We start from the raw sequence: 26,943 nt of genomic DNA on the forward strand, positions 1-26,943 counted from the left end.
GGCGTTTCAGTGAACTTCCTGGCAGCGCTTCTCCGCAACGCACTTATCAGATTCGACACAGAAGGTGAGACTCCTCGAATCTTACCACCGCGCACCCTCAAGTCAAAGTCTAACAGCCAAGATATAGCCAGTCGACTTCACAATTCATCACGAATGGACAACTTTCATTTTTTCCTTGGTGGATGGTGAACGCAAATCGGACATGTGAAAGGTTACAGCGCTTTACCACGAATTGCCTATATTCATTGACTTTTTAGTTTATTGCCTCAGCAAAATGTCTATCTAAAATCTATTGATGAAACAAATTCAATTGTCTTTTAAATAAGCCTGTAAGCTATCATTTGAGTACATAGTCAATATATTACACATAGTTAATATCTTACAAACTTCTGACGCAAAATATTATATATATTTTTAGTTTTTTGTTATCAGTGTACTTATAATTCTTATTGATGATTTTGATCAATTTCGTAAAAGGCTTTCTCCTAAACTCTTACAGCCTATCACCGTAAATACCGAGTTGGGACTATGGACATTCCGGTCGGGTTAGGAGGAGTTTGTGACTCCCCTAACATGGTTTTTCGCGGACCTTACCAAAACGTCTTTCATAACGTGCGAGTTGCGCTACCGAGTAATACGACAGACATAGAAAGCTTGGACTTTCCAAGTTCAAAGTACAGTTTCTTACAGAATAAACACCCCTGGGAGATGCGCCAAACTAACCGACTATCACCCCGCAAAGAAATATGGCCAGGTACGCTCCGCAGCTCTGATACCGAAGTGAGGGACAGCGACAGCGTCAGCTACACCAGAACACTTGAAGCGGAGGAAAGTCGTATCCATTTTGCTAAGAGCTCAACAGCAAGGAAAAGCAGGTTCAACGAATCAGACCATGCAGACGCGAATAGTTACGGATCCTGTCGGTCTGGACCGCAAGTGTGCCACACGGAACGACAGTGCTGTCAACCAGCTGTGCCCCATCACGGACAGGACCTAAGTACTCACAGTGACTGTGTGGCCAACAGTTGCTCTAATTCCAACTGCACCACCATCTCAGAAACTGCAAGAGAGCTTTGCAAAGCTGTCTCTGTGTCGCTGGGACTGACCATGGACCCGACCGAGACCAGTGACCTGGGACCTCATCACGCACCATCCGTCGCCAATGACCAAACTCAAGGAAACTATTTGTTTGAGGTTCCTCTGTTGAATTGTTCTGAAACCGGATCAAGCGTCTCTTTCACAGAATACAAGTGCTCTATGGATCGCCATGGCAGATCACTCCAGAGCGATAAACAACTAGTGGAGATGTTCAAAAGTTCCCCCGTCAACGACATGCCAGAGGAGGCACCGACCCTGCAGCATCTCGGCCTCCCACATCCATCCTCCGAGGAGCAGGAGTTTGGACTGGATGAAAAGATTGACGACTTAACTAGAAAAGAAATAGGCCATTCAGTGACTACAGATGGAGGCTCTGCCTCTTGTACTTTTGATCGACTGTTGCCAGAAAACCTTACACACTTCACCCCAGACAACGGCACCTCTCGTCCGTGTTACAAACCACTGGCACATGTCAGTGACATGAGAGAGACTATGGAGGACAAATATGCTGACTACTTACAACAACAGTACAGCGTCAAGATCAAGTCTGAGTCCATTCATGCTGACCACGCCGGGACGCCATGGGGGATGCAATATAGGTACAATGAAAATGACAACACACCATATGGACCATCCAGACAGGCGATGAATCCATACGGCTCAGGACCAGAGCCTACGTTCATCTGCAACCCGTATGAGTATGAGAGAGGCGGGGGTCTGGTCCGTCGAGACCGGCCGGACCAGTGGTACCCGGGTGGGGTGCTAGGAAGGATGCCCTATCCCAACTCCAGCTGCGTGAAAAATGAAGTTGGTGACTGGCTGGATTACAGTGAAGTCAGGTAAGATCTAGGTTCACAGTGAACGTTTTCCCCTCAAGTGTTTAGAATTAAATATACATATGAATCTATGTTATTGATTCTCTTAATACAAATATTTGTCCACAAATATAGGCCTACCACAGAACGAAAGACTGTTTGTGCAATGTTGGTCACTTTCAAAATCCTGTATGATTTAGCCTGTGTATGAATGGAAGTCATTAGTGCAGAGAAAAGGTGTTTTGAAAACTAGAATAAATCAGTTGTCCTATTTCACAAACGGTAACATAAAATTCGTCAAAAAATAAATAAAAAAAAGTAATTGGCATGTTAATCTTTTCATGTCCAAATTTTTTTTTAGCCAATCCAAAATGCGAATACACGTTTTCTATCTTTATACTGGGCATCTGCGTGTGTGGTTGTGAAAAGTATACAGTAGCAGTGTGTGCTTGTTTTTGTGTAACATTAAAAGCACTCTACATTTCAACAGTTTAGAGACCATGGATGTAATTGAATTTGTATTCCTAGAGGAAGAGCAAAGTTTCTTGCGTCAATCACCTTTATATCCTCACGTTAACCGTCCTGGCAGGGGTTCCCATCCTTGCACAGCCTCTCCGCACAGGGATTTTACAGTCAAGGCAACTCAAACTATTTATTTTGGCACCGCTAATGTTGGTACAGTAGGAAGTGGTCTTGCAGACCTACCTGGTCATCCATTTGTATATTGTGTAACTATTTTCACCAGGAGTCTTAGTCTTACCAGAAAACCTTTACACACGAACACACCTTTGTGTGTTACACACACAGTACACCACTACCACTTTGCACATTTTCTAATACCTGTTAATTTCAAGGTTTTTTCATAGTTTTCTCAGTTCCCGTAGCCAGCAAAATAAAAGCTATTTAACCATGTTTATAAATTGTCTATGAACATGGTCATACATACAGTATAGAACTGTGGACCCCTATTCAGTCTCATCTGAGGATGAGTAGAAAACAATACTCTTCCTGTGCCATGAGAACGCATATTAATACCTTGTTACTTCTCATGTTTGAGTTCAGGCTCATATGCAGTTTAATTTATTTTTGTTGAGTATGTTAGATGAGATGTACGGTAATTACATATAATTAGAAAATACATCTGTGACTCATCATCTCGTACAGTATACAGTAGAATCCATTATGATGCTTGTGAAACAATAGAGTATGATACTATGATGGTTTGGCATTGTTATGATAAGCTCCAATCATGATATTAATATAATTTTTGTTGATAATTGTTTTTACAACATTAGAAAATTAGATGTGTATCTACATATTATGGTGCGTATTATTCAGACAAATCCAGCAACTGTAGATTGGCATTCCTCTGTAGCCTGAAACTCACTGTCATCTAACATCTAAAAAGGTTTAGACATGAGACATATTCTGGAACAGTTCTCAAATTCATTCAGTGTCAAATACAGAGACAAAAGAGAGAGAGAGAGAGAAGTGAGATGTTGACCTCATTTCACCTCACTGTGCCTTTTCTTATTAGACAACATTCATCCCCATAATTCTGCAGATTACTATTAACAAGATGTTTGCAAGATACTGTATGACCCATGTAAATACAAGCAATACGTAAAGATTTACAGCCTAGTCTGTCTATGGCTGGTCTATTCTTATTTTCCATACAAAATGTCATAGGTCAATGTTGAAACTACATTAATGTCATGAGACAGAGAAGCCGGTTTTGCATGAAGTAACGATGGTGAGCCCCTTTATTGTCCGTTTGATGGCAGCCTCACAGTGTCCATACTACTTGTCATGCTTTCCAATACCCTAGCCCTACATGGAGGGTCATGGAAATTACATTTTAACGTGGTCTGGTGTATCCACATATCTGAGTCCAGAGTACAGTTGTTCATCGTATTGCCCCATAGACAAATACATCTTAAATTGTTCTATTGGAAAATGTTCTACTGTGCCTCTCCGTTAATATGCATTAGCTGTATTTCAATCGGATAACATTTGGATCACATACGCACGCACACACAAATACACACACACACACACACACACACACACACACACACACACACACAAACACCATATTGAGTTCATCACCATTAATCACCATTCATCTTGAGTCGTTAAATTATTGTTCATTTTACGATTTGTGAAACGTGACTTTAGTAGTCTTGGCTATGGTGTACACTGTACAGCAGTGCTGCTGGACTTGTCTGACTGCCGTCGTGTTATGGGGATGTTACAGGCAGATTCAACAATTCTCTTCAACTTATTTTGTCATTTGTACTTAGGTACCTACAAGAGATGTTGGTCAGTACATTGCAAGAACAATTATTTTCCTGTTAAGAATATTGCCCCCAAAAACTCCAAACAGTAAATGAAATTCTTAAAGTGCTGAAGAGTAAGATAAGCCTTTCAAAGTCTTAAGTCCTATGCAAGGGGTCAATTAAGTTGTCCATTTCTTTTATAGCAACTAAGCACTGTCTGTTGCATAAATAGATTTTTGGCTTACTCAGCAGTCACGGAAACCTAACACCTTTATGTTTGGGTCTGCTCCTCACCTTTAGCTGTTAACACATTGTCATGAGAGGCTTATTTGCATATTTTACACTATTAATGATGTTGTTCATGTAAAACTGTCTCTGGAGTATCTTATAGTTGTCACCCAGGCTGCATAGTGGCTATACGTTCCAGTTTCAACATGAAAATAAGACATTTAGTACATTCATTACTTTCTATTGATTAGTATACAGTACACCACATTTTTTATGTCACAGGGTGGTTATATGCTGATGTTGTGGCTTAGTTGCAGATATTATATGTTATGAAAATGCTTTCAAAGTGCTAAAAAAAAGCATACACAAATACGCAGTATTTTATTCATCTAGTAATGAAAAACTCATAATTGCTTTCATCGTCTGCTCAACACATGCAATCAGGCAACATTTTGTTTTGAAATGTCACATGGTTCTCAAGGCAGGATGTCATAAGAAGTTGTTTATTGCTAATTGCAATGTCGTTAGTGCACCCAATGCCTTAGTATGCCCGTTACTGCATGTGTGTTGATTCCATTCATCCCCAATCAGTGTAGAATTATTAATCCCTGTGGTATTTCATCAGAATTCTCCCACTGTAAACCTTTAATCATCTTTACCGTAGTGGTGTCTCTCCTATGCCCCGCCCTCCCCCCACTGAATTAATAGTGGGCTTCTGCCTTATATCTTACATCCCTCTTGTCCTATTTGGCTGTCCCTTCCCTGGTCCCATGACTCATTACTGTGTTGTAAAACAAATAAATAAAAAAGGATAAATACAAGCAGGCACTTTGTGTCTGGCAAGGTTGTTTTGAATTTGTTGGTGTGTGTGTGTGTGTGCGTGTGTGTTTACCTTTCTGTGTGTTTACCATTGTGTGTGTGTGTGTGTGTGTGTGTGTGTGTGTGTTTGTTAGGTGTGTGTGTGCGTGTGTGATCCTGCTGTTGTATTACAGCGAAGAACAAGTAAAAAATTTTTTTTTATAATTAACGGAAAAGCACAGTAAAACATTTGACAAGAATAGAACAATTTAATATTTATGTGTGTACGTGTCCATGTGCGTACGTGTCCATGTGCTCTCATTTTAAGGACAAACAGCTGGATGCACTAATGGTCAGTAATCTCCACTGCTGATGTTGATGCACTAATTCATTTACTTCCTAAGTGAGGAGGTGAACCAGAGATTCTAAATTACCTCTCTGAATCGCACCCCAAGAGCTCAAGTGCTATGCTAATAACAACTCAGATGTCAAAATCGCACACCACTCACAGTGCAAAATATTATCTAGATTCCAAGGTCTAAAATGTCTGAGTGTGTTACTATAAGAGTTGTTTAAGATCTCGAATGGCTATTAGCTCAATTTGGCTTATGATCTGAGCTTGCTATATCTGGCTAGTTTTACAAGGCTAACAATTCACTCCAGCTTATATCAAATTCATAATACCTTCCTTAGCTTATGTGCAGTGCTCATCTGTCTATATTTACATGCTGTCTGCTTATTTGCAGAGCAAGAACTTTCATTCAGTGGAATTGGGTGACATGGCAAGTCTGTGTCAGAGGTCAGACTGTTTCCTCTCCAACATAATAAATGTGTACTTGTTATACATGTATTTGTTTTTATACTTTTATGATCTACTATACTGTAAGGCTGTTTACCTGTGCCATGGCATACCTATTTATATCCATATCCAGGAAATGACATCAACATATGCCGAGTTGTGCTATCATAATTTTCATAAATTAATTTTTTTAGTATCAGCGTTGTCCCAGAAAAGCTCCTCTCACCTAAGCTGTCATAGTGGAGAGGATGTTGCTCCTCCACTGGAACTCTTGTTTGGAATACATACTGTTTCCCTAATATGGCAGAAGACATATCCTTCCCTGTGCTGATTTTATTGTTAATTTCAGTAACAATAAAATGACTTACTTCTATTAGTGATTCATATTTAATTATGATTTATGATTGACCAGACCCATCCACCACGTTTATTATTATTTAATTATCAGAATGGAGCTCCAGTCATATGTATATATAGTCATTACACTGTGAATGACAACACTGAACACTTAGAGTTGACTGTCCTGCTTGGTTAGAAGATTGGTCCTTGTCTTTGTCCCTCCTGGCACTGCTGTTCACACCTTTCTCACACTCTCCGAAGTCATCACACCCCCTCTGGCCTGCTCTAATGGGAAATCAGACAAATCCTTCACCCGGTGAGGGTTTCACTCTGAAAACTGTGAATCGGAGGAGGGAAGGTGAAAATTATTCAATAACGAGGATCTGTGAATCGAACAAGCTTCTTCTTCTTTTTTTTTCTTTTTTTTCTTATTATTTCTATATAACCTCAGTACGGGAGGGGATACATTTGATGATAATAGTAGTATTGCATCAGGTGAGGCCTCAATATTAGGTATCCAAATTGCCACCCTGAATTACATTTAGTTTTGATCGTGGACTAAATGAAGACCTGCTGGTCCAGATTGAGTGTTGGTTTCTGTGTCTGTGTTAGGTGTTGAGTGTCATTTTGCCTGTTTGCTTAAATGTCACCATGTTTATTTTTAGCAGAAGAACAACTTGCTTAAGCAATGCGCCTTGCATAAATTCATACTTAATCTGAGCCATTGCTCTGTAGTTGTCATATAGATGAATTTAGCTCAGCTGTTACAAGGTGATCATTTTGATGGATCTGAGTGATTACATACATAGTCTTGGATTTGTTATTGATTTCACTTCAATAAGAAATTTAAATGACACTTGCTTTTTCTATAAAGGGTAAAAGTACCTATGATGACCTTAAAATGTCCTTAAGCATTAAATTCATGGTCACCACTGTTAAAAAGCTCAGCAGAGTGTAGCTCAGCAGCACAAGGAACAGGCTGAAATGAAGCTTTTCTGACCTTGTTGGAGGCTAGAGGGACTAAAGGAGCACATGCAGTGTCTTTCCCCACCTGAATCCTGCTGTGCTGTTTTTTATGTTTGTAATGTTTCTGAAAACGTCCCTATGTTTGACTTGAAGGTTCGAGGGCGGCAGAGAGCACATGTTCCCCATGGAGTTCTTCTTCCCGCCCCAGAGGACTTGCCTGATCTGTGCCGACGAGGCATCCGGATGTCACTACGGTGCTCTCACCTGCGGAAGCTGCAAGGTGTTCTTCAAGAGAGCAGCAGAAGGTACACGTAAGAGATGAACCACGCAGAATGCCATCCCAGCACACTGGACACAGAGTGGAGAGAGCATCAGGGGTGTATTACACACTCACCAGCCACTCATTCTCTCTGGAAACATGTTTTTGTTTTTGTTCACATTTATTTGATACACACAAGGCCATTTTACAGATTAAAACTGAAATATGTGGATATTTATAGTGCAAGGAAAAAAGAGCATCACTTCAGCATGAACATGTTTTTTTAATTTACTACAGTCAGTCATACTCTGATTATTAGGGCTCTGTGATCTCTGTTTAGGAAAACAGAAATACCTGTGCGCCAGCAGAAACGACTGCACCATTGATAAGCTGAGAAGGAAAAACTGCCCATCCTGTCGACTGAGGAAGTGTTTCGAGGCTGGTATGACCCTGGGAGGTAAGACAGATCTACTGTCTCTAGTCAGTGTTACCCCTTGATTTAGGGCCATGTCAACACTTTGATATTCACAATATTACTTTCGAAAATATCACCACACACAATAATATTGTTCATTGCTGAAGTGTGGTGGAGGCATGGCAGCTAAACTGCAGTGTATGGCTGGTGTGAAACAAGTATACCAGTATACATGTTTTCACAGCTAGGTGTGCTTTGCCATGCAAAAAGCAAGATACTGTACATAGTTATGCACATATCTGGAGTTTTATGTACTTGTACCGAAAGATTGTGTGTTAGAGAACAATATCACAAAATGCAAAAGATTTCACAATATGGTCCAAATATCACGATATTCCCCTAATCACAAATTATTTAAAATGGCTAGCTTTTACCAACCCCTATTTCTTCAATTTACAGCTATTTTCTTCCTCCATCATTGATATAAAATGTTTTACTGTATAGTATGTGTATTTACATACATACTGTACAGCACAGCATATGACTCCTGCACATTTTCCATTTGCCACAATGGAATAGGAAACTCTTAAATTAAAGGGTTAACTTAGTGCAGGTGATTTTCGAAAAACTGTCTTGAGTACTTGATTTTCTGCTAATGTTGCCTCCTTGTATTACACATCTCAGCCTGCTCTCTTCAATCGCAGCATCACAATGGGGACGACTACTGCTAATCAAGCCCCAGGCTGTGCGGCTAGGCAATTTAGACCTATTCCATTCACTTGGAACATATTAGGGCCTCCAAAGATGGACATGTGGTGGACTATTTTTAGTTAGTGTTCAATTTCCACTCTCCTCCATTTTCTCATTCTGTTAACAGTGAAAATTTTACAGAGAAGCACAGAAGTGACATGAGACATGTGAATTAAAGGAGCAGAAATGCTGGTAATTTAGCCACCAGCCGCTGACAAGCCCACAGGGGGAAGATGCCATATAATGCTGTGATTGTCAGTGAAAAGGCCCCCCCCCCATCGCGGACGTTGTTAAAAAGAGCCCTCTTTCCCTCAGACTCTCCTCTCATAGATATTTAATGTGCTCTCTGCACTTTCCTTCAGGTAAGTTTGTGACAGTAATTTCGGAAGCTCAGACTAAAGCCTCAGATATGAGAGGTTCACCTCTGATTATGGAATAATAATAATACATTAGTTGGATTTGTTATTCCTCCAAAACTGAAGGGAAAAGTTGAGAACAGAATTCCAGATTTCTTTTTTATCCTCGGAATGTGAATTACACCCTTAAATAGAACATGGACATGGCAGTTCGTTTTACAGATCCACTTATGTTAGCTATTTCATTTTGTAGAGGTATGATGAAAAAAAGGAAAGTATTGAGAATATCGTAGAATAACCCGGTGACCTTTCCTTGCTCCTAACCTTTTCATATGCAGATGTGGAAGAAACCACATGTCATACAGAGACAGGATAGTAGACTCCCTGAGTTGGTAGAGGCCTATCGTAATCAACCCTGGGAAGGCTAAAGTAGGAGTTGAAGGTAATTACACCAACTCCAGAAATATTAGAGATGTGCCCCCGCCGCCCCCCACTCCACGCCCGCCTTCCCTCCTCTTGCAAAAAACTCATTAGGACTTCAACTTGAGACTTAAAATCTTTTCCCATATTCTGTCTCTGCTTTAAACACTCCGCTCTGCATTTGCCTTAGTAAAGGACAATTAAAACTCAGGAGCAGTATTGACCAACGTTTGTGGGGAGAGTGTACTACATATTGAAGTGGCTTGAGCTGCAGCCGACAGCTTATTTGATTCACTATGCAGGGAGGAGAACAATGAGGTAATTGATATAACAAGTAGTCTATCATTAACTTCAAGGCATACAGTATACTAGGGTGATTCAGGTTATGCATTAACACTAGAAGCCCCAGGCCCTCGTTACTAACCAAAGTACCCAGAGTGACATCTGGAGACCTCCATTTGTTGACTTTAGTGTAACATTGTGATCTTTGAATTAGATCAATACCATGCAAAGCATAATGAACTGGTTGTGCTTAGTCAGGACTTAAGAATCATTAGAACACCACACATTTAAACTGAAAATAATAATAAGCTGTCCAACACAAACAAGTGATGCTATGTAATGTCATCTGGCCATCACACAGGAATATGTATCTTATGGAGTTGATTCAAGGAATCAATCCCAACTCTGATTGAACTCTGATCAACCCTAAATACTGTCAATCTACCTTTATATGTGCCACATAGTATTAGGCTGTGTTATGGAAGGAAACACATCTCCTGACATGATCGCTATGTTAAGGTCACCTGCATTTGGACACTAAGCACACGCTGTACCCTTTGTGCAAACCAATGCTCAAAACATGACAACAAAATCAAATCATTTTAACCAGAGGGAGTTCGAGCACAATCCATGACCATCAATTTCACATTTACTGTACAGTATTTGTACGTATGGATCTGAAATAGCATGTCTACAGCTCATCTCCTCACTTGAATAATTCTGTCAAGAATTAATAAATTAGTACACTGTCTTTATTGCTTTATTGCTTGCTGAGTGAGTAACAGAGAGCATGAGCTCATGACTTGTATGGGTTCTTTTGTTTGTGTTGGCATCAATTCAAGGGGGTGTGGATTTAAAGGGCAGCCCACCCTGACCTATTTACTAGGTGTTGTGTAAAGATCAGTGCCAAGATAAGATACCCACATTTTGTATATTATCTCAGAATCCTGGATGGAATTTTTTATTATTTTTCTCTATCTGTCTGAATTACCTGAAAGGTTATTTCTTAAATCCAAAATAGAACTATTATGATTTGCCTGCATATAATGACTCAGTCTCTTATTAAGACAATTTTAATCTACATTCAAATTGAGACACAGATGAACAAAAGGTTTAGGACCAACTTAAAACAAATGCCAACTTTAAAGCTAAATAAAGCCTTATTGAATACCTCCGTAGATGCTTCACAAATCATCATGTGGCATGTACAGTAGCCTATGCTATGGGTACTGTTAGAGAAGAGTGATTTGTGACAAGAGGTTTCCTTACAATTAAACAGTGCTGCTTATGACGACGTGCAACGTGGCCTGAAATCATGCCTAGAACGTGTTTAGCGTTAAACTGGATCCATTTGTCATTGCCTAAGGCTACTGTGTTTGATAAACAGATAATTAAGACAGTTCACAATAGGCTTCAATGGGCGCCGTTAAAACACAATTAGACCAAACACATTCAGTCATGGAGTGTTCTCTGATTGGCCAGTCAAGCCCTCACGACACCCAAGACGAGACAAGACGAGACAGTCCTACAACCCTAATGATGTAGCTAAAGTTTTCTTTGCTAGCTAGCCAGATTTCCCTAATAGAATTCTATCTGAGCTATTTGATAGAATTCTTTAAAGATACACTACGAAACTTTTGTCAAAAAAAATATTTTTTTTGCTTGAATGTTGCAGTGAAATTACAGGCAATAATTACAACACTGTAAAAAATACAGTTATTTTATTTCCGCTGTAAATTATAGCATGAAGGTGCTTCCATGCGACATGTCATGCCCTCGGTGCCTGCCAAGTGTAACCTTATCACATTGCTTACTTTATGCACTGTTGCCATGCTACTACCCAGCGTTTCCATGGCCACTTAGAAGCCTACTGTAGGTTCCAGTCCCCACTCGTACTCCTTACCAAGTATCCTTCACAACTGGCATCTTCATTCTATTAATTATCCTTCACAATTGGTAGATTCTCATCTGTAGACTCTTTGGGTCTGCTAGCAATGCAGCTGTCATGAAATCTGACACTAAATGCAATGTCATTTGTCATCCCTTGTCCTGCTTCTGCATTTATCTTAAATGCATCTGCAGCCATCATGGTACTGTTCGAGAGATGTATCTTTCTTTCCTGTGACTGGATTTCTTTGGCTGGCAAGATGATTAAAAAGTTGTCTTATGATGGCAGGCCTGTACATGCGCTTAATTTATGTCATAATTAAGATGACTTTGCCTCTCTTTCAAAGGGGCCTCAAAGTTCAAACTATTACCTATTACAATTTCTGTCAAAAGTTAATTTCATACAAATGTGATATATTAATGTAGGTTCCCCTTGTTGCTTTTATGAGCACAGGCCCAGAATAGAATAGATATCTAGATAGATATCTATTCATAAAAGCGACATGCCAACCTAGAGTTGGAATAGTTGACTTTAGGTCCAGTATGGGAGTGGTCGTACTGGAATAGCCTATCCAGCCCAGGGGATCAATCGTTCGTCTGGCGGGAACGCCGCAAAAGCTAATGGCCACTCGTGGTACCGTTGTAGAGTTAGAGTCATATTGTTCCTGGCCCAAAAATTAGCTCTTTTATAGCCCAGATCGGACGATAAAATAATTTCTCTTACTTCCAATAAACGTCATATGTAAGAGTCTGAGCCAGCCTAGGGCGGGAACGCGCAAGGATTCTATCGAGCATGAGCGAGGCGCTGAGAACACGCATGGAAACCTCGTGAACCACGCTAGACTTCGGCGCGTTGCATTCAGACGTGTTGCAGCAATTGAACACTAACACTGAAGTACATACAATCACATTATGTGTGCAGTATAGGCCAGTGCATCATTCCGTTATATAGTCTCAATAATAGTGGTAACATGTAGCATTATTTAAGCCTTATTTAACACATCAAATAAGACAATTTGTGTTTATTGACCAATCAGGACTTGGATATAACTGAACACCACTTTACAGATTAACACAGTCATTTTGTACGTAGTTATTACAAACTCAAATGTCATGATCATCATTTGCATAACATAACTGGTTATTGAGAGATTTTCATTGGTTGAAACAGATGGTAGAATCACTGTAGCTGAATGAAACGCGCTAGCTCTCAAAACAATAATCATAACCTTCGCCCTCGTCCTCACTTTTTCTTGCAAATCTTGGATAGTGTGTTATCTGATTGCATTCATTTTTAGGATGCGTTAGCCAGCCAAATTAGTAAACTCAGTAGCTAGCTAGCTAGATTACCTCAGGGCAAATCCAGACGATGGATTTACACCAGGGGTGTTCAACCTTTTTTGAACCAAGATCTACTTTTAAAGTTGTCAGTCTGCCGAGATCTACCAGTCCAAATAGGGAGCCTTAGCCATTACTGAACAGCCCTACTGTTACGAACCCAGCTCGCTAAGGGATAGGGAAATAACATAACCAAGGTTAAGGTAAAATAAATTTATTTTTATTTAACAAAAGAACTCAGGGTGTCTTCCTGGTTTCAGACAATGTTTACACTAAATCAAACTATAACAGAAAAGGCCTATGGGCGCTGTTTAAATCAAAGTAATAAATATTACAAAAAGAGCTCTTACTAAAAGGTGAGCTATGGGCTAACTGCCTAACTGAAAACAGAACCCTCGCTGCCTGAACCAGATCGGATCCCCGCTCCAATCAGGAACCGCTGACAACCAGGAAGTGGACGGAGCCTGCTGGACACACACATAAGAAAACAAACCTAAATAGACAGCATTCACCTACACCTACCTACGCATTTAATATGCACAAAACAAACAGAAAAGTCATCCAGATATATCTGGATAAAAGGTAGTTTTCTAAGTTGGAAAAGTGGAAATAGATGTATTTCTCTACGTTTAACCATCATAGTGAAATACAGTTTTACTGCCGCTGTTACTTAAAAATCCCATTCTTTCATACAGGCTAGAGCTGTTATGCATGCAGCCTCATACTAAGGGGCATTCCTTCCTTCAAGGGCCTGCTAAGCCTGGGATCTATGTGGAAGCAGAGTGAGGATGGCATTATAAGCCTTAGCATTATAGAGTCCTTATCCTTCTGATGTGTCCTGCTGAGCCGAACCAAAGTTGTGACCTGAGGTAGATGCACAGGAAAACTCTTCTGTCACTGTAGAATTTAAAAAATAAAAATAACTTAGAGGATGATGTCTTCCATTAACCCCCCAGCCATCCCATTCAGTATTGAATGTTTCATCCTGTTTTCCTATAGGTTATTGATCTGAAGGTTATGAAGCACATTTGAACTCTCTGCCACTCACACCCCCACACAGGTGCCATGGCTGTGGAGACAGCAATAACAGGGTGAACCTAGAACTCCTCTCCTCCAGAGTGTTGGCCTTATCTGGTAGGAAATAATGAGATTGAGTGAATGGTGGGTTATATACTTGTCTAGACACTGACTGTAGTTATAGGATTGGTTAAGGCACAGATTGTTTGCGATATCAGGCAACTTGATTAGCAGGGTGTAATTATTTCACTCGATTTCACTCAGTGCAGGAGATGTATCACTTCGGTTGGAAAAGAGTGGAAGGCATAGGACTTGTTTAGTTGGTAAGTGGAGGGTGTCAAGAGTCAAACATCTGCCATGAGCTGAACAGAAAAACTCCCATCTCCAACCTCCTCTGGAAATGAAGTTGTAGTTTTGTTGCCAGTAAAAGAAAGATCCTTATTTTTGAAATATCCTGTCTGTGAGAAGACACAATGATTCTGTTTCCTTAGCAGTTGTATATAGTTTGGGTGGTTATTTATTGTTGGTGCCAATTTTGTGTGGAGACATCAAGGATATATACCATTTTTGTATTATATAAAGGATATACTGTACCGTATACCACTCTGTCCGCAAATTGTAGAGGCCATAATAGTTCCTTGCATTAGAGGGATTTTCTAATATATTGAAAAAGGGCAGTTTTGTGATGTGTATGTCAGAGGTCCGGTTTTTATGGAACCAACTTAGAAAAGAACATTATGAACTGCATGATTATTAAGAGATGTTTTTCCACCAGATGAGGCTCATATGGTTAAGTGTATTTTGTAATGGCATATAACCCAAAGTGATTTCAGAACTGAAATGGATGTTCCATGAAAACATTCTCCACATGCGTAGTTGCTTTCTGGTAGGTATGTATATGATCTTACTGAACATTCATTTCAGTTCTGTAATCACTATGGATAACACAACAAAAAAAGAGGGGACTGGAACAGTGCGGTCTGTTAATATACAGCTGCAATTGAAATAATACTCAATTACAAAATACACTTCCACATATGAGCCTCATCTGGTGGTACACAATGAAATAGTTTCTAAATGATTTACAGAGAATTTCTCTCTCCTTTCTGTACAGTCTGTATTTATTTGATTTGATGAAGGAGGCCTGACATTTTATCTGGGATGCTTAGCCTCCTGTGCCAAAATAGACTGAATATTTACATTGTATTATCAGAGTACAAATTCATCATATTTCAGTTGTAGTATTTCATTGTAAAAGCCAGAGTGGAGACTTGCTGCATTGGTCTGTGTAAGATAGTGTTGGTGAAATTGATCCTATTAACTTGCTTGTAGTAACATTGAGGTTTACAATACTTTTAGGTTTACAATAGGTCTTAATTTGTCCTCCATATAAAGGCAATGTTTTACTTTGTTTCCTGTGTTCTGTTTATTTCCCTGATAGTTAATGATGCTCTCATCTCAAGCTTCATTGCAGATCTACAGTATACATGCTTTAGCCTGCTCCTTTGCCGTGCCATATCCACCACAGAGGAGTTGGCAAAAACACAAACAAATGTATAATGCATCACAACAGGTGTCCTCCAACTTCATATTTACCCCTACAACTGTGTGTTGTAAGAATGCTCAACTTTTGGTCTTTTAATCCATACAAAGTGGAAGTTTGTGTTTTGGCACATTAACAAAGGTCTCTCTCAAACCCACAAGACATTGCCAGGACCAGAAGCACCAAATCCTGTCTTATGTTTTTATCATAACACAGTGACTAATCTTGGCATCTAAATAACTGTAACAGTTTAAAACTTTTGTCCGAGAGTACCATGACAATTCCACCACAATCTTAATGGACATTACTGAAGTATCTTAATTACTTTCAGATATTTGGCAGGTTTTAACTAGCCTTTTCCAGATCTGTATGTGCTTTAGCCTACTCCTTTGACTACATACATTGTCAAGCCAATGTCATCTTTGGCAAAGCAGTTGGCTAAGCACGTTTGCTGTACTGTATATCTGGGACCAGGCTGTGTTTTAACAGCTACACCAAATGTACCAAAAACACAGAAGTTAAGCCCACTTGTTGGAATGGTCAAATGTTTTGTCATAACTCTATTCATCTACCATACTCAGTTTGTCCTTCACCTTCTGTTTGCATGAAGCACGTAAGCTGAAGAAGATTGGCCAGCTGAAGACCCCGGAGGAGGATGCTCCCACCCAGGGCCCTACTGATGCCATCCAATGCATTTCTCCCAAATCTGGCCTTAGCTTTCACTCCCAGCTGGTGTTCCTCAACATCCTAGAGTCTATCGAGCCAGAGGTGGTGAATGCAGGACATGACCACGGCCAGCCAGATTCAGCCGCCGCACTGCTCACCAGCCTCAATGAACTGGGGGAGAGACAGCTGGTCAAAGTGGTCAAGTGGGCCAAAGGCCTGCCAGGTACGGTACCGTACTGGAGGCAGGAGAGCTGGATTATTACTCAGGAATGGGATAAGTAGCCTTTTTAAAAGTTGAAGTTTACAGCGCCCTCCATAAGTATTGGAAAGAGGAAGCATTTTGTCTTCTTTTAGCTCAATACTAAATCAAACAACTGCTATGTGGTCAAAGTAGAGATTCTCAGCTCTAATTCAATTTGGGTTTTTTCAGATTTCAGTGAAGCCTCTGTAGTTTGGCTGGTGACGTATTCTGTGGATGGTAGTCACTGACACATTCACGCCTGCCTCCTGGAGAGTGTTCCTGATCAGTGAGACAGTTGTTTGGGTTTTTCTTAATTACAGTATGGCGAGCATTCTTCGGTCATCCACTGTAGAAGTCTTCCTTGGCCTACCAGCCCATTTGCAATTGGTGAGCTCACCAGTGCTTTCTTTCCTTTTTAATGATGTTATTAACTGTTGATTTTGGCATGCCAATGGTTTTGGCTAGGTTTCGGTTTCGGCTATGTTTTGGTTTCCTTGACTTTCATTGATGTCTCTTTGGTCCTCATGTTGACAGACACCAATAGCATACACCAAAGGCAAATGCAAAGCCTAGAATCAATTCTAGACATTGGCATGTCTCTTAGGCCTACACAAATTATGTGACGGAACACACCTGAGTAACCAGAAACACCTGTCAAACCACTTTTCCAATACTTGTAGTGCCCTGAAATTGGGGGACTATGTATAAAGGGTTGTTATTTTCCAATCTGAAAAAGGAAAACATTGAATTAAAGCAGAGAATCTCTACTTTAACCTCATAGTAATTGTTTGATTTAAAATCCAAACTGTTGGAGTATAGAGCGAAAAGAAGACAAAATGCTTCCTCTTTCCAATACTTATGGAGGGCATTGTATGATAGATTTTGTCAGTTAAAAAGGATGTCTACTGAACAAGTAGATGAATGAATTGCAATGAATTGTAGCTCCCTGCCACTTTTTTGGTAAACAGCTGAGGGATGGTGCTGGAGAAATGTCAATTTCATAGACAGAGCTTTGGATGCAAGAACTGACCATCCAAAATGATAGTTTTAACCATGTTTTGAAACTACAGTATGTTTAGAATTGCATTATTAACCAACAATATAACAAGCTTATATTTTGGGTTCTGAGTAAGACAGTTGAACTAAGCTCACAAGACATTTATATGTGTATATATATTTATAAGAATATAATATATTCTACAAGAATCAATGGCCATATATCATTCAGGTTTTCGGAATCTTCACGTGGACGACCAGATGACTGTCATTCAACATTCGTGGATGGGGGTGATGGTGTTCGCCTTGGGATGGAGATCCTACAAGAACGTCAATGGCAGAATGCTCTACTTTGCTCCTGACCTTGTATTCAATGAGTATGTGCAGGTGTAAGATACTGAATTCAATTATCTCCGCTGAATTATCTTATTACCACCAGGGCGGCTGACACACTGTTGTCCCCATTACGTTTGTAGAGATTTCCTCTAGTGAATTAGCAGTTGGCTGTCACAAGCACGACAGATGCCAATTTCTCAGTCTCTCACTCTCTCTCTCTCTCTCTTGTACCCTCACAATATGTCTAGAATTTCATGTGCACAAAGGCTTACAGGCTGGCTTTCAGTAACATTTATATTTCATTTTCTTACGTTCTTTTGTCACGTAGAAAGTTTAGAGGAAGATTATTTTTCCCCTAGTTCTATTCCGTATGGTGCAGATGTCAGGAGGAATACCGATATTAGATATAATATTAATCTAAAATATCAGAACTGAATATAAATGCTCAGAAAGTCATTACTGAGAAAATTGTGGGGATATGAATACATTGCTTTGGGGAAATTAATAGATTAATAGATTTTTGGTAATATCATTCTATAACTGGAACTTCCTTAAAATAATGTATTTATGTAAGCACTGTTAGTGCTGTAAGAATGTAAGAACTTCAGCCTTTAGAAGCCTCACATTTTTCCACTGGATGTGAAAGGTGCAAATAAACTTGGAGTAGAGCAGGAGCAATAAGGAATGTTTATGCAACCGACTAAAAATATCCCAAGAAATAGAATTCCATTTAACCTGTTAATGTGAAATTAATTGTGTGTCATGTAGTGGCCCATTCAGTCCTATCGTTGTGTTTCATCAGCCTGTATAGGAAGTCACAGGTTACAACATGTATACGAATATGGTCATATTGATGGAGAAAATAAATTCTCCTCACAGGGGAGGCTAGTGGAGGTAGAAATCATAAAACGGGCTCATTGTAATACATGGAATGGAATAGGGCCTGACGGGCTCAACGTAATACATGGAATAGAGTAATATATCCGATTTCTGCCTCCACAACCTTCTCTTAATGTATTCCCCCTAGAGTCTTGTTCTCCCCTTTACCTTTAATTTGCTCATTGTCATTACACCATTGCTCAGCGTAACCCTCACCGCCCCCGTCTCTCCCCCAGCCATCGGATGCACATCTCCAGCATGTACGAGCACTGCGTACGGATGAGACACCTCTCCCAGGAGTTTGTCCTGCTGCAGATCACTCAGGAGGAATTCCTCTGTATGAAGGCTCTGCTCCTCTTCAGCATCAGTGAGTGGTTTGCTGTACACTGCCCTGAGAGGTCCATTTACAAACTCTACATGTCATGACACATGCATTTTCACCAGATTTACTTAGTAGTTTTTTTTCTCCCTCAATGATAGCAACGATAGCTGTACTGTCCTATGCAGTATACATTGAAAACAATGTATGATAACCCTTAACATTAAGCTATACCTGTGTGGAAACACTATACCTGTGTGGAAACACCTAGTACCACCTAGTTGTATTAACATGCTGTTAAAAAGAAACATTTGAAAATGTATTTTTATCGCACAAGAGTGATAACAAATACTCACTATTCCACTTGTGTAATAAAAACTCAACGTTACTACTGTATGCTGTCACGAAGCAATCACTTAAGTGCAGTACTGTAGCAACATGTTAATGAAGTGATATTACTATAGTACTATATTACTCTATTATTATAGTACATAATTACTATACAGGTATATGAGTATGAGGAGCATGAGATTTCAAATAACTTTTTTTGCCAAGACCCATCCCCATGTAAGAAGTGTCAGGGCAGCAGAAGAGATTCAATATACAGTACCAGTCAAAAGTTTGGACACACCTTCTCATTCAATGGTTTTTCTTTATTTTTTTTAAAATTATTTTCTACATTGTAGATTAATATTGAAGACATCAAAACTATGAAGGAACACATATGGAATTATGTAGTAAACAAAAAAGTGTTAAACAAACCAGAATATGTTTTATATTTTAGATTCTTCAAAGTAGCCACTTTTTGCTTTGATGACAGCTTTGCACACTCTTGGCAACGTGTGTCCAAACTTTTTTTGACTGGTACTGTATATTCATTATATTTTGGAAAACCACGTTTCTTATCTCTGTTTCAGTTCCAGTCGAGGGTCTTAAGAGTCAGAAGTACTTTGATGAACTGCGCTTGACCTACATCAATGAACTGGATCGCCTGATTAACTATGGGAGGAAGTCCAATTGCTCTCAGAGGTTCTATCAATTGACCCGTCTCATGGATTCCCTCCAACCGGTGAGACACTGTATGGATTGTCAATATCCTGATTTGAATTGTTCTGCTCTCATAAGAATCAAATCTACCTGATTACTTGGAATGTAGATTACTTGATCTCAGCCTCATATTAATTATCTCCAGCACCATTCAGTACCAGTGCCTACATATGTGAAAACAGCGATTTTCTACATTCTGTCATAGAAAAGTTATGAAGAAAAAGTCCTATGATGTCATTGGAGGTAATTCAACAAATAATGAATAAGTCACTTTCAAAAAACACAGCTGCAAACACCCTCCCCCTTGGAAATGTTTGGGAATCAGTAAATTTGTTTTTAAATTACCTCCTGACATCATTTTCTTAGGACTTTTTGTTTGTTTGTTTTTATACTACAGAAGACGTAGAAAATCATCGTTTTCACGTATATACAGTTGACACTGTTACGGTGCTGAAGATAATGAATATGAGTTTATTGGTTAAAAGTGAAGTGTCCTTTTAAATTGCATTGTTACATTTGTAATATTTAATATTTTTTATGAAAGCAAAATATTCAAAGAAATGCTTACCATGTAATTTGAATAAAAAAACATAATCAAAAAAATATGACAGAAATTCAACTTGTCTTTTCTCTCTTCTCTACGCATCTCTCCAATCCCAGATCGTGAGGAAACTCCAACAGTTTACGTTTGACCTGTTCGTCCAGGCCCAGTCTCTCCCCACTAAGGTCAGCTTTCCAGAGATGATTGCTGAGATAATCTCAGTCCATGTGCCAAAGATCCTGGCAGGCTACGCTAAGCCAATCCTGTTTCACAAGTAGCAGGATCCGCTGTCATGCCAAGAAAATCTGATCCCATCCAAGCTGCTTTGATGTACTTCAGCTAAGGCCCCTGCTACGTCCGTCTCTCTCCTCTATTTTATTTTTTAAACCAATAGCTCAATGTTCCATCTTAAAATCATTACATCATTACAGTGGTTTTGCCGGTTATCAGAAATAATTGAGATCATTTTCTCAAATCGGCAGCAAGGTTTTAGCATTTATCTCAAGAGTTACAAGGTGTCACCTTGTTGACAGCCCTGTCTTGTATTTTTTTGGGGAAAAAATCACTCACAAGATTGCAGGGTTATGTCAAATGCAGAGTACCACCATTCAACACACCATTAAACACATCGATGCATATCTTTACTTTTGCAACTCTTAACAAGATCTTGCTACGTACATTTCTAATTATATTACTTAAAGGAATGTAGAAATGGTAGTTGAGTTATCCTCCTTCAAATACACACACACACACACACACACACACACACACACACACACACACACACACACACTCCCTGTATTTACTATCTGCTCTATGGTTGTATCTGACCGTGACTATGCAGTGTCTTTTGAGTATTCATATACAGTACATTGCTGTACAATGCATACATGCTTGCTTGCTCATTATTGACAGCTATTCTCGCCATGACTTCATCTGTTTGTGATTAATGTTGAGTAAAATACTAATTCACTTAAAAGTGACTCACAAACTATAAACAGAGAGAGAGAGAGAGAGAGAGAGAGAGAGAGAGAGGGGCAATTTCAAGTGGTTGATTTACAAATACAGTACATTCAGCGGGTCTCTCTATTATGAATTGTAGGTGTAGTATGAAATCTGCTCGATTGGATAAAAGCTGTTTGTCAAACTGAACATACCCATATTAGGCTGTGCTTTCCCTCAGCATTTTACTTTCATTCTGTATGTTATCATCAGAACATACAGAGGTGCATGCTTGTGTGAGTAGTTCTTAAAATATTTGCAATCTTTATTGAAAGCAACGCATGCCAAACTCTCCCTTTAACAAGGTCCCTTTGTAACTGTCAAGTAGGTGTAAAAGTTCAGTGCAACTATGATAATTGTTGTGATCAAGGAGTGCTCCCTCCGTTTTACCTGTACACATGCATGTTCACATTTCATTAATGTAGATTGAAGCTACTCAAATAGTTTAGCATTACAGTACAGTATATGAGATTAAGATAGATGTCTTTTCTTGAAGATTATTTTAGAGCTTGCAATTAGGTGCCAAAAGGGGACATAATTTTCTGTGCACTAGCAAAATGCTTTAGCGCAATAACGTAAAACTACAGTACATCATTCATATACCAAAAGACGCCTTTTCATACAATATACTGCTTTGCTAGTCTAGAAAAAAAAAAAAAAGGAAAAATAAATACACATTCATACACTGACTAATAATGTTTAAACTCTATGAATGTGGTCTTTGTATTCAGCTGTACAGTATAACACATTGGCAACTGGTGCTAAACTATTGGTTTCAAGGATGGCACTTATCAAGAATTTAAATACACAAGAAGTTTCTGTCTTTCATCTGTCAGTTCTGGCTTAAATTGCTTCAAACTTTTTAGACTAGGTGAAAACCGTTAGCATATTTAGGATGTAATACATTTTAGTCCTTTAAAATGTTTTTAAAATGCTGAAATCTTTATGCTGATTAAAAACAGAAAAAACTGCAGAAAGATCACATTTTCATGGCCTTGACATTTGATAAAAATGTGGTGGCTTGAGATTGGATGAAGCAGCGATGTAAAATGGAGTTTGCTTGGAAGCAACTTGACGGTCTAAATAGGCCTGGGAAAGAATGGGTTGTCAGAATACACTTTGCACTTGACAGCCACAAGCACCATGCAATTACTTGCAGGTACCCATTTATAACAACACCAAAGCTACTTAATTAGAATATGTATGACTCCAGCCTGAAATGTAGGCCAGACAAAATGGTTCAGATAGTAATCCATTATTGATTGCTATTATCTACAGTTCACATTATCAACATTGTCCAGGGATAAACCAGCAGAGTTAGAGGACAGTACTGTATATACTTTTTCATTTTGTTGTTTTGTTACCAATAAAGGCAATAACATGCATGATTTGTGACAATTACACTCACTGTCAGACCTACACGATCTGATGCATGAAAAAAATAGAAGCTTTACAACTACATTCTATGCTGGGCATGCAGAAAACAAGTACATTCTTTTGTTGTACTGTTACTTATCTCAACAGCAAAAAAAAAAAAAATTAAACCAAATGTACATTCACATCATGGCTTAAAGTCCTTAAAGTCTACATAATGCATATCATGTCAACTGAGGCCATGGTGATTAACCAAAACATCTGTAAAGTACACATTTTGTTTAAGTGTTGTGACTGTTGCTGGCCTCAACGATTTGTATGAATGTATTGCAATAAGCCACAGGTCTTAATTCAAACAAACCCCATTGTGTTACTCAAGTTGTAGCAAAATAAATTAATTTTTCCATAGTCAAACAAGATGGCAGAATGGTTTTGGACACTGTAAAAACAGTAGGTACTCTACTGTAGACTCCCTTCATAAAATGCTGTATCGGTTTTGAAGAATTCAAATGTTTGCATTCAGTGTAACAGCAGATGTTAATAAAAAAGATATTGCATACGCATTGATACAGTATGTCAGATTTCATTGAATACGGCCCTAGATGACAATTACCTATCTGAAAACATGCTTTTTCTTATTTTATTTTCGTGTCTGAAAAGACATAAACATCTATAAAAGGATTTAATAAAAAATAATCTGATAATCTGACAATTTCTAACAATTTGCGAAAGCCATGAGTACATAATGCATGATGTTGCTGTATTCATTTGATTGGACATCCATTATGCTTAGGCCAGTCCAAAAAAATATGTAAAATGTTTTAGCTTTCTGTACTACATTTTCAGAAGTGAGTTTAATTTGCACAACAGAGTGTCACCAATTAGTTAACACTTGATAAAGACACCGGCTGTTCGGCGGCCTAACTTCAGTTAAGTTCACTACTGTTGACAATCCTGTCTGAAATGTAATCCAGCACAAGTGGCAAAACCACATATTTCAAAATCAAATGTCAATTCCCTCCATCCCGGGACATACTGCTGTATGAATAAAACACACTTGTTGAAGCGTAGTGCACAAAGCTGCTACTGTATCATAGACTCGGCTTGTTGAAGACATTTTGTATCTAATTTTAGGGGAGCCACACAAAGGGGGGTGTAGACTTAGTCTTGTCTGTTTTTAATTTTGTATAAATTATAGAACATTTTTAGAATGTTTCTTTCACTCTAAACATGTCCAGTAGGTTGTGTATATCAGTGGGAAAAAATCCTACTTGAATGTACAGTATTTGGATTCCAGGCTGTAGGGCAAAAAAAGGTGAACATTTTGAAAGGAGGTGTAGACTTTCGATAAGCACTGTATCAAATAATCTTCGGGAGATCTGGGATCCGAGCTTCTTCCCCTTTGATGATTTATTGTTCAACAGATGTGCCTCTTTGCTCCAAAGATGCACTTACAACTACCAAAATTCTATTTGTGTGGTGTAATTGCAAACACTCGTTTCAACTTCTCATGTAAGCAACAATGCAAAGTCTACAGTCACAGAAGCTAAAGTTGTATTACTGTAACTAAAAGAAACAGCCTTGTTTGTGGTCAATTTGTAAACCAAAGCCCAGCGCTTTTAATATCCCTCAGATACAAGGAACATTTTCTTTTTTTAATAAGCTTTTTTTTTGTTATCATGCTACAGTATAAACTGTTTTCCTTTTTTTCAACATGCTTTTAAGAGTCACTTGGAGAACCGCATTGCTCTGTCAAGCAATAAACTATTTGTCGACATTTACTTTGCCTCAGATGTACCATGTCAGAACATTGTTGACAAAATGTACAGTAAATTCAGTTCCTGAAATTGGATATTTTAATACTGTTGTCATCAGTGGTAATGCCGGTTTTGAAGGATTTGATATACAAGTAGATGACATCAGAAGTATTGTATATTAAAGGGATAGTTCACATTTCTGTGAAACCATATACCTTCACACCAGTCGATACACAAGACACTTTTTATGTCAATATCCCGTTTTTTTCACAACATGCAGCAGATACGTTTATAATGAAAGAGGATGGGATCCAGTTTGTGGCCACAAGAGATATGGACGTAAAACATGTATTGGTGTGTCGTTTGAAGTGAAGGTAATTTCACAGAAATTGTGTCCATCCCTCAAAATTGACATTTTGTAGCTGTATGTATTTATAAAATATATTAACCTGGTTCTGTGTAAATGGTACGATGACTGTGTACATGTTACTGATTATATACACATTTTTATGTCTGTTGTTATTGGCTGAACATTTTTCTTATGGAAATCAAATGCTTTTTACTACCTTCTGTAGTATTGACGATTTATGTATTTTGTGACTTGTATTTTTTAATTGCTAATTGCAAAGTTGCATAATTTTTTTTAAGATAATTGAGACGTTTCTGATCTAAGTGGTGTTACCTAATCTATGAGTTTGTAATATTTTTTACAACATATTGTAGGTACAGTACTGTAGTAACTCTTATTGCAGAATGTTTCATTATTTAAGAACTCCCCCATCTCTAAATCTGTAAATTGTCCATTTTCAATAATTGTTATGATATGTGTCAGGTAGGGGATTCATGTAAATTGGGTTTTGTGTGTGTTCCTTTCCATATTATTAAAAACGATCAAAAATATCATGGATGTGGTGCATCACTTCAGAATGACCTGTTCAAGAACGTCAAGAACAATAAATAGCCAATAATCCAAGATGCCTCGATGGCAGTTTGGTAAATGAGCTCTCCAAATGACTCGCACATTGCAAATAATGAGACAATTTCCTCACAGATAAGGTGGAAAAGCAGAAACAAGCCGATGAAGGTGGCGAAAGATATGGTTGGGCGATATCCAAATTCCGTTATTCACAATATTACTTTACAAAATATCACAATATACCAATCACATCATTCACTGCTGAAGTATGGTGGAGACATGCCAATGTGAGCAAAAATAACTGAGCTGCAGCTGGAGGCTGGTTTTGTAAATAGTCTGGTGAAACAAAGAGATATGCTGTTGACGTTAAATGAGCTTTGCCTTACAAAAAGCGAGATACTGCACTTGTATTTCTACACACATCTGCAGTTTTAAGCATGTCTACAGACATGTTTTCTGTAATTAAATAGTATCACTATCCAAATAACCAAATATTCTATAATATCTAATATCGGCCCAACCCTAACTACAATGGCAGTAAAGGCATAGGTACAATAGAAGCAGGAGTGATACAGACACTGGAGCATGATGTACTGTATGTTGCTTGTAAGAAAATAAAGGACAGTAACAACTTCTGTGTTTAAGGAATCTTTTACTTGTACAGTGCCTTCGGAAGGTATTCAGACCCCTTCACTTTTTCCACATTTTGTTGTGTTATAGACTCAATTTAAAATGGATTAAATTAAAAGATCCACATACAATACCCCAGAATGACTGAGAAGTGAAGATTGGAAATTTCAGTAAATTTATTAAAATTGAAATACAGAAATACCTCATGTACATAAGTATTCAGACCCTTTGCTATGACACTCTTAAAATTAGAAAAATGCAAAAATGTCATCAACAAATCACTTACTAAGTTGAATTGAGTCTATCTTAATGCAAGGATAATAGTCGTCTCAAAGTGGTTACAAGAACATGATAATGAGTTTAGTGTTCTTCAGTAGCCTTCCCAGACACTGGATCTGAATCCAATAGAACACCTTTGGGATGTGGTAGAACAGGAGATTCACAGCTTGAAAGTGCACCAGAAAAATCTGCAAGAATTGCGTGATGCAATCATGTCATCATGGACCAGAATCTCAAAGGAATGTTTCCAACATCTTGTGGAATCAATGCCATGAAGAATTGAGGCTGTTTTGAGAGCAAAAGGAGGCCCTACCCAGTATTAGTAGAGTGTTCCTAATAAAGTGATCAGTGAGTGTATATTGAGGCGTGTT

General features: G+C 38.6%; 1 protein-coding gene across 1 annotated transcript; it reads left to right on the forward strand.

Annotated features, from left to right (window-relative positions):
* Positions 1-528: 528 nt before the first annotated feature.
* On the forward strand, positions 529-25,631 carry ar (androgen receptor; the record flags this gene model as incomplete). Its single annotated transcript, XM_083697487.1, has 8 exons — positions 529-1,937; positions 7,476-7,627; positions 7,922-8,038; positions 16,200-16,478; positions 17,725-17,869; positions 18,944-19,074; positions 19,944-20,095; positions 20,734-25,631. The coding sequence occupies 8 exons, from the start codon at positions 529-531 to the stop codon at positions 20,890-20,892; spliced, it is 2,544 nt and encodes an 847-aa protein (XP_083553613.1). The 3' UTR covers positions 20,893-25,631.
* Between the last annotated feature and the right edge of the window lie 1,312 nt (positions 25,632-26,943).

Source organism: Argentina silus (assembly GCF_951799395.1).
Source record: "Argentina silus genome assembly, chromosome: 2".
NCBI classification, from domain to species: Eukaryota; Metazoa; Chordata; class Actinopteri; order Argentiniformes; family Argentinidae; genus Argentina; species Argentina silus.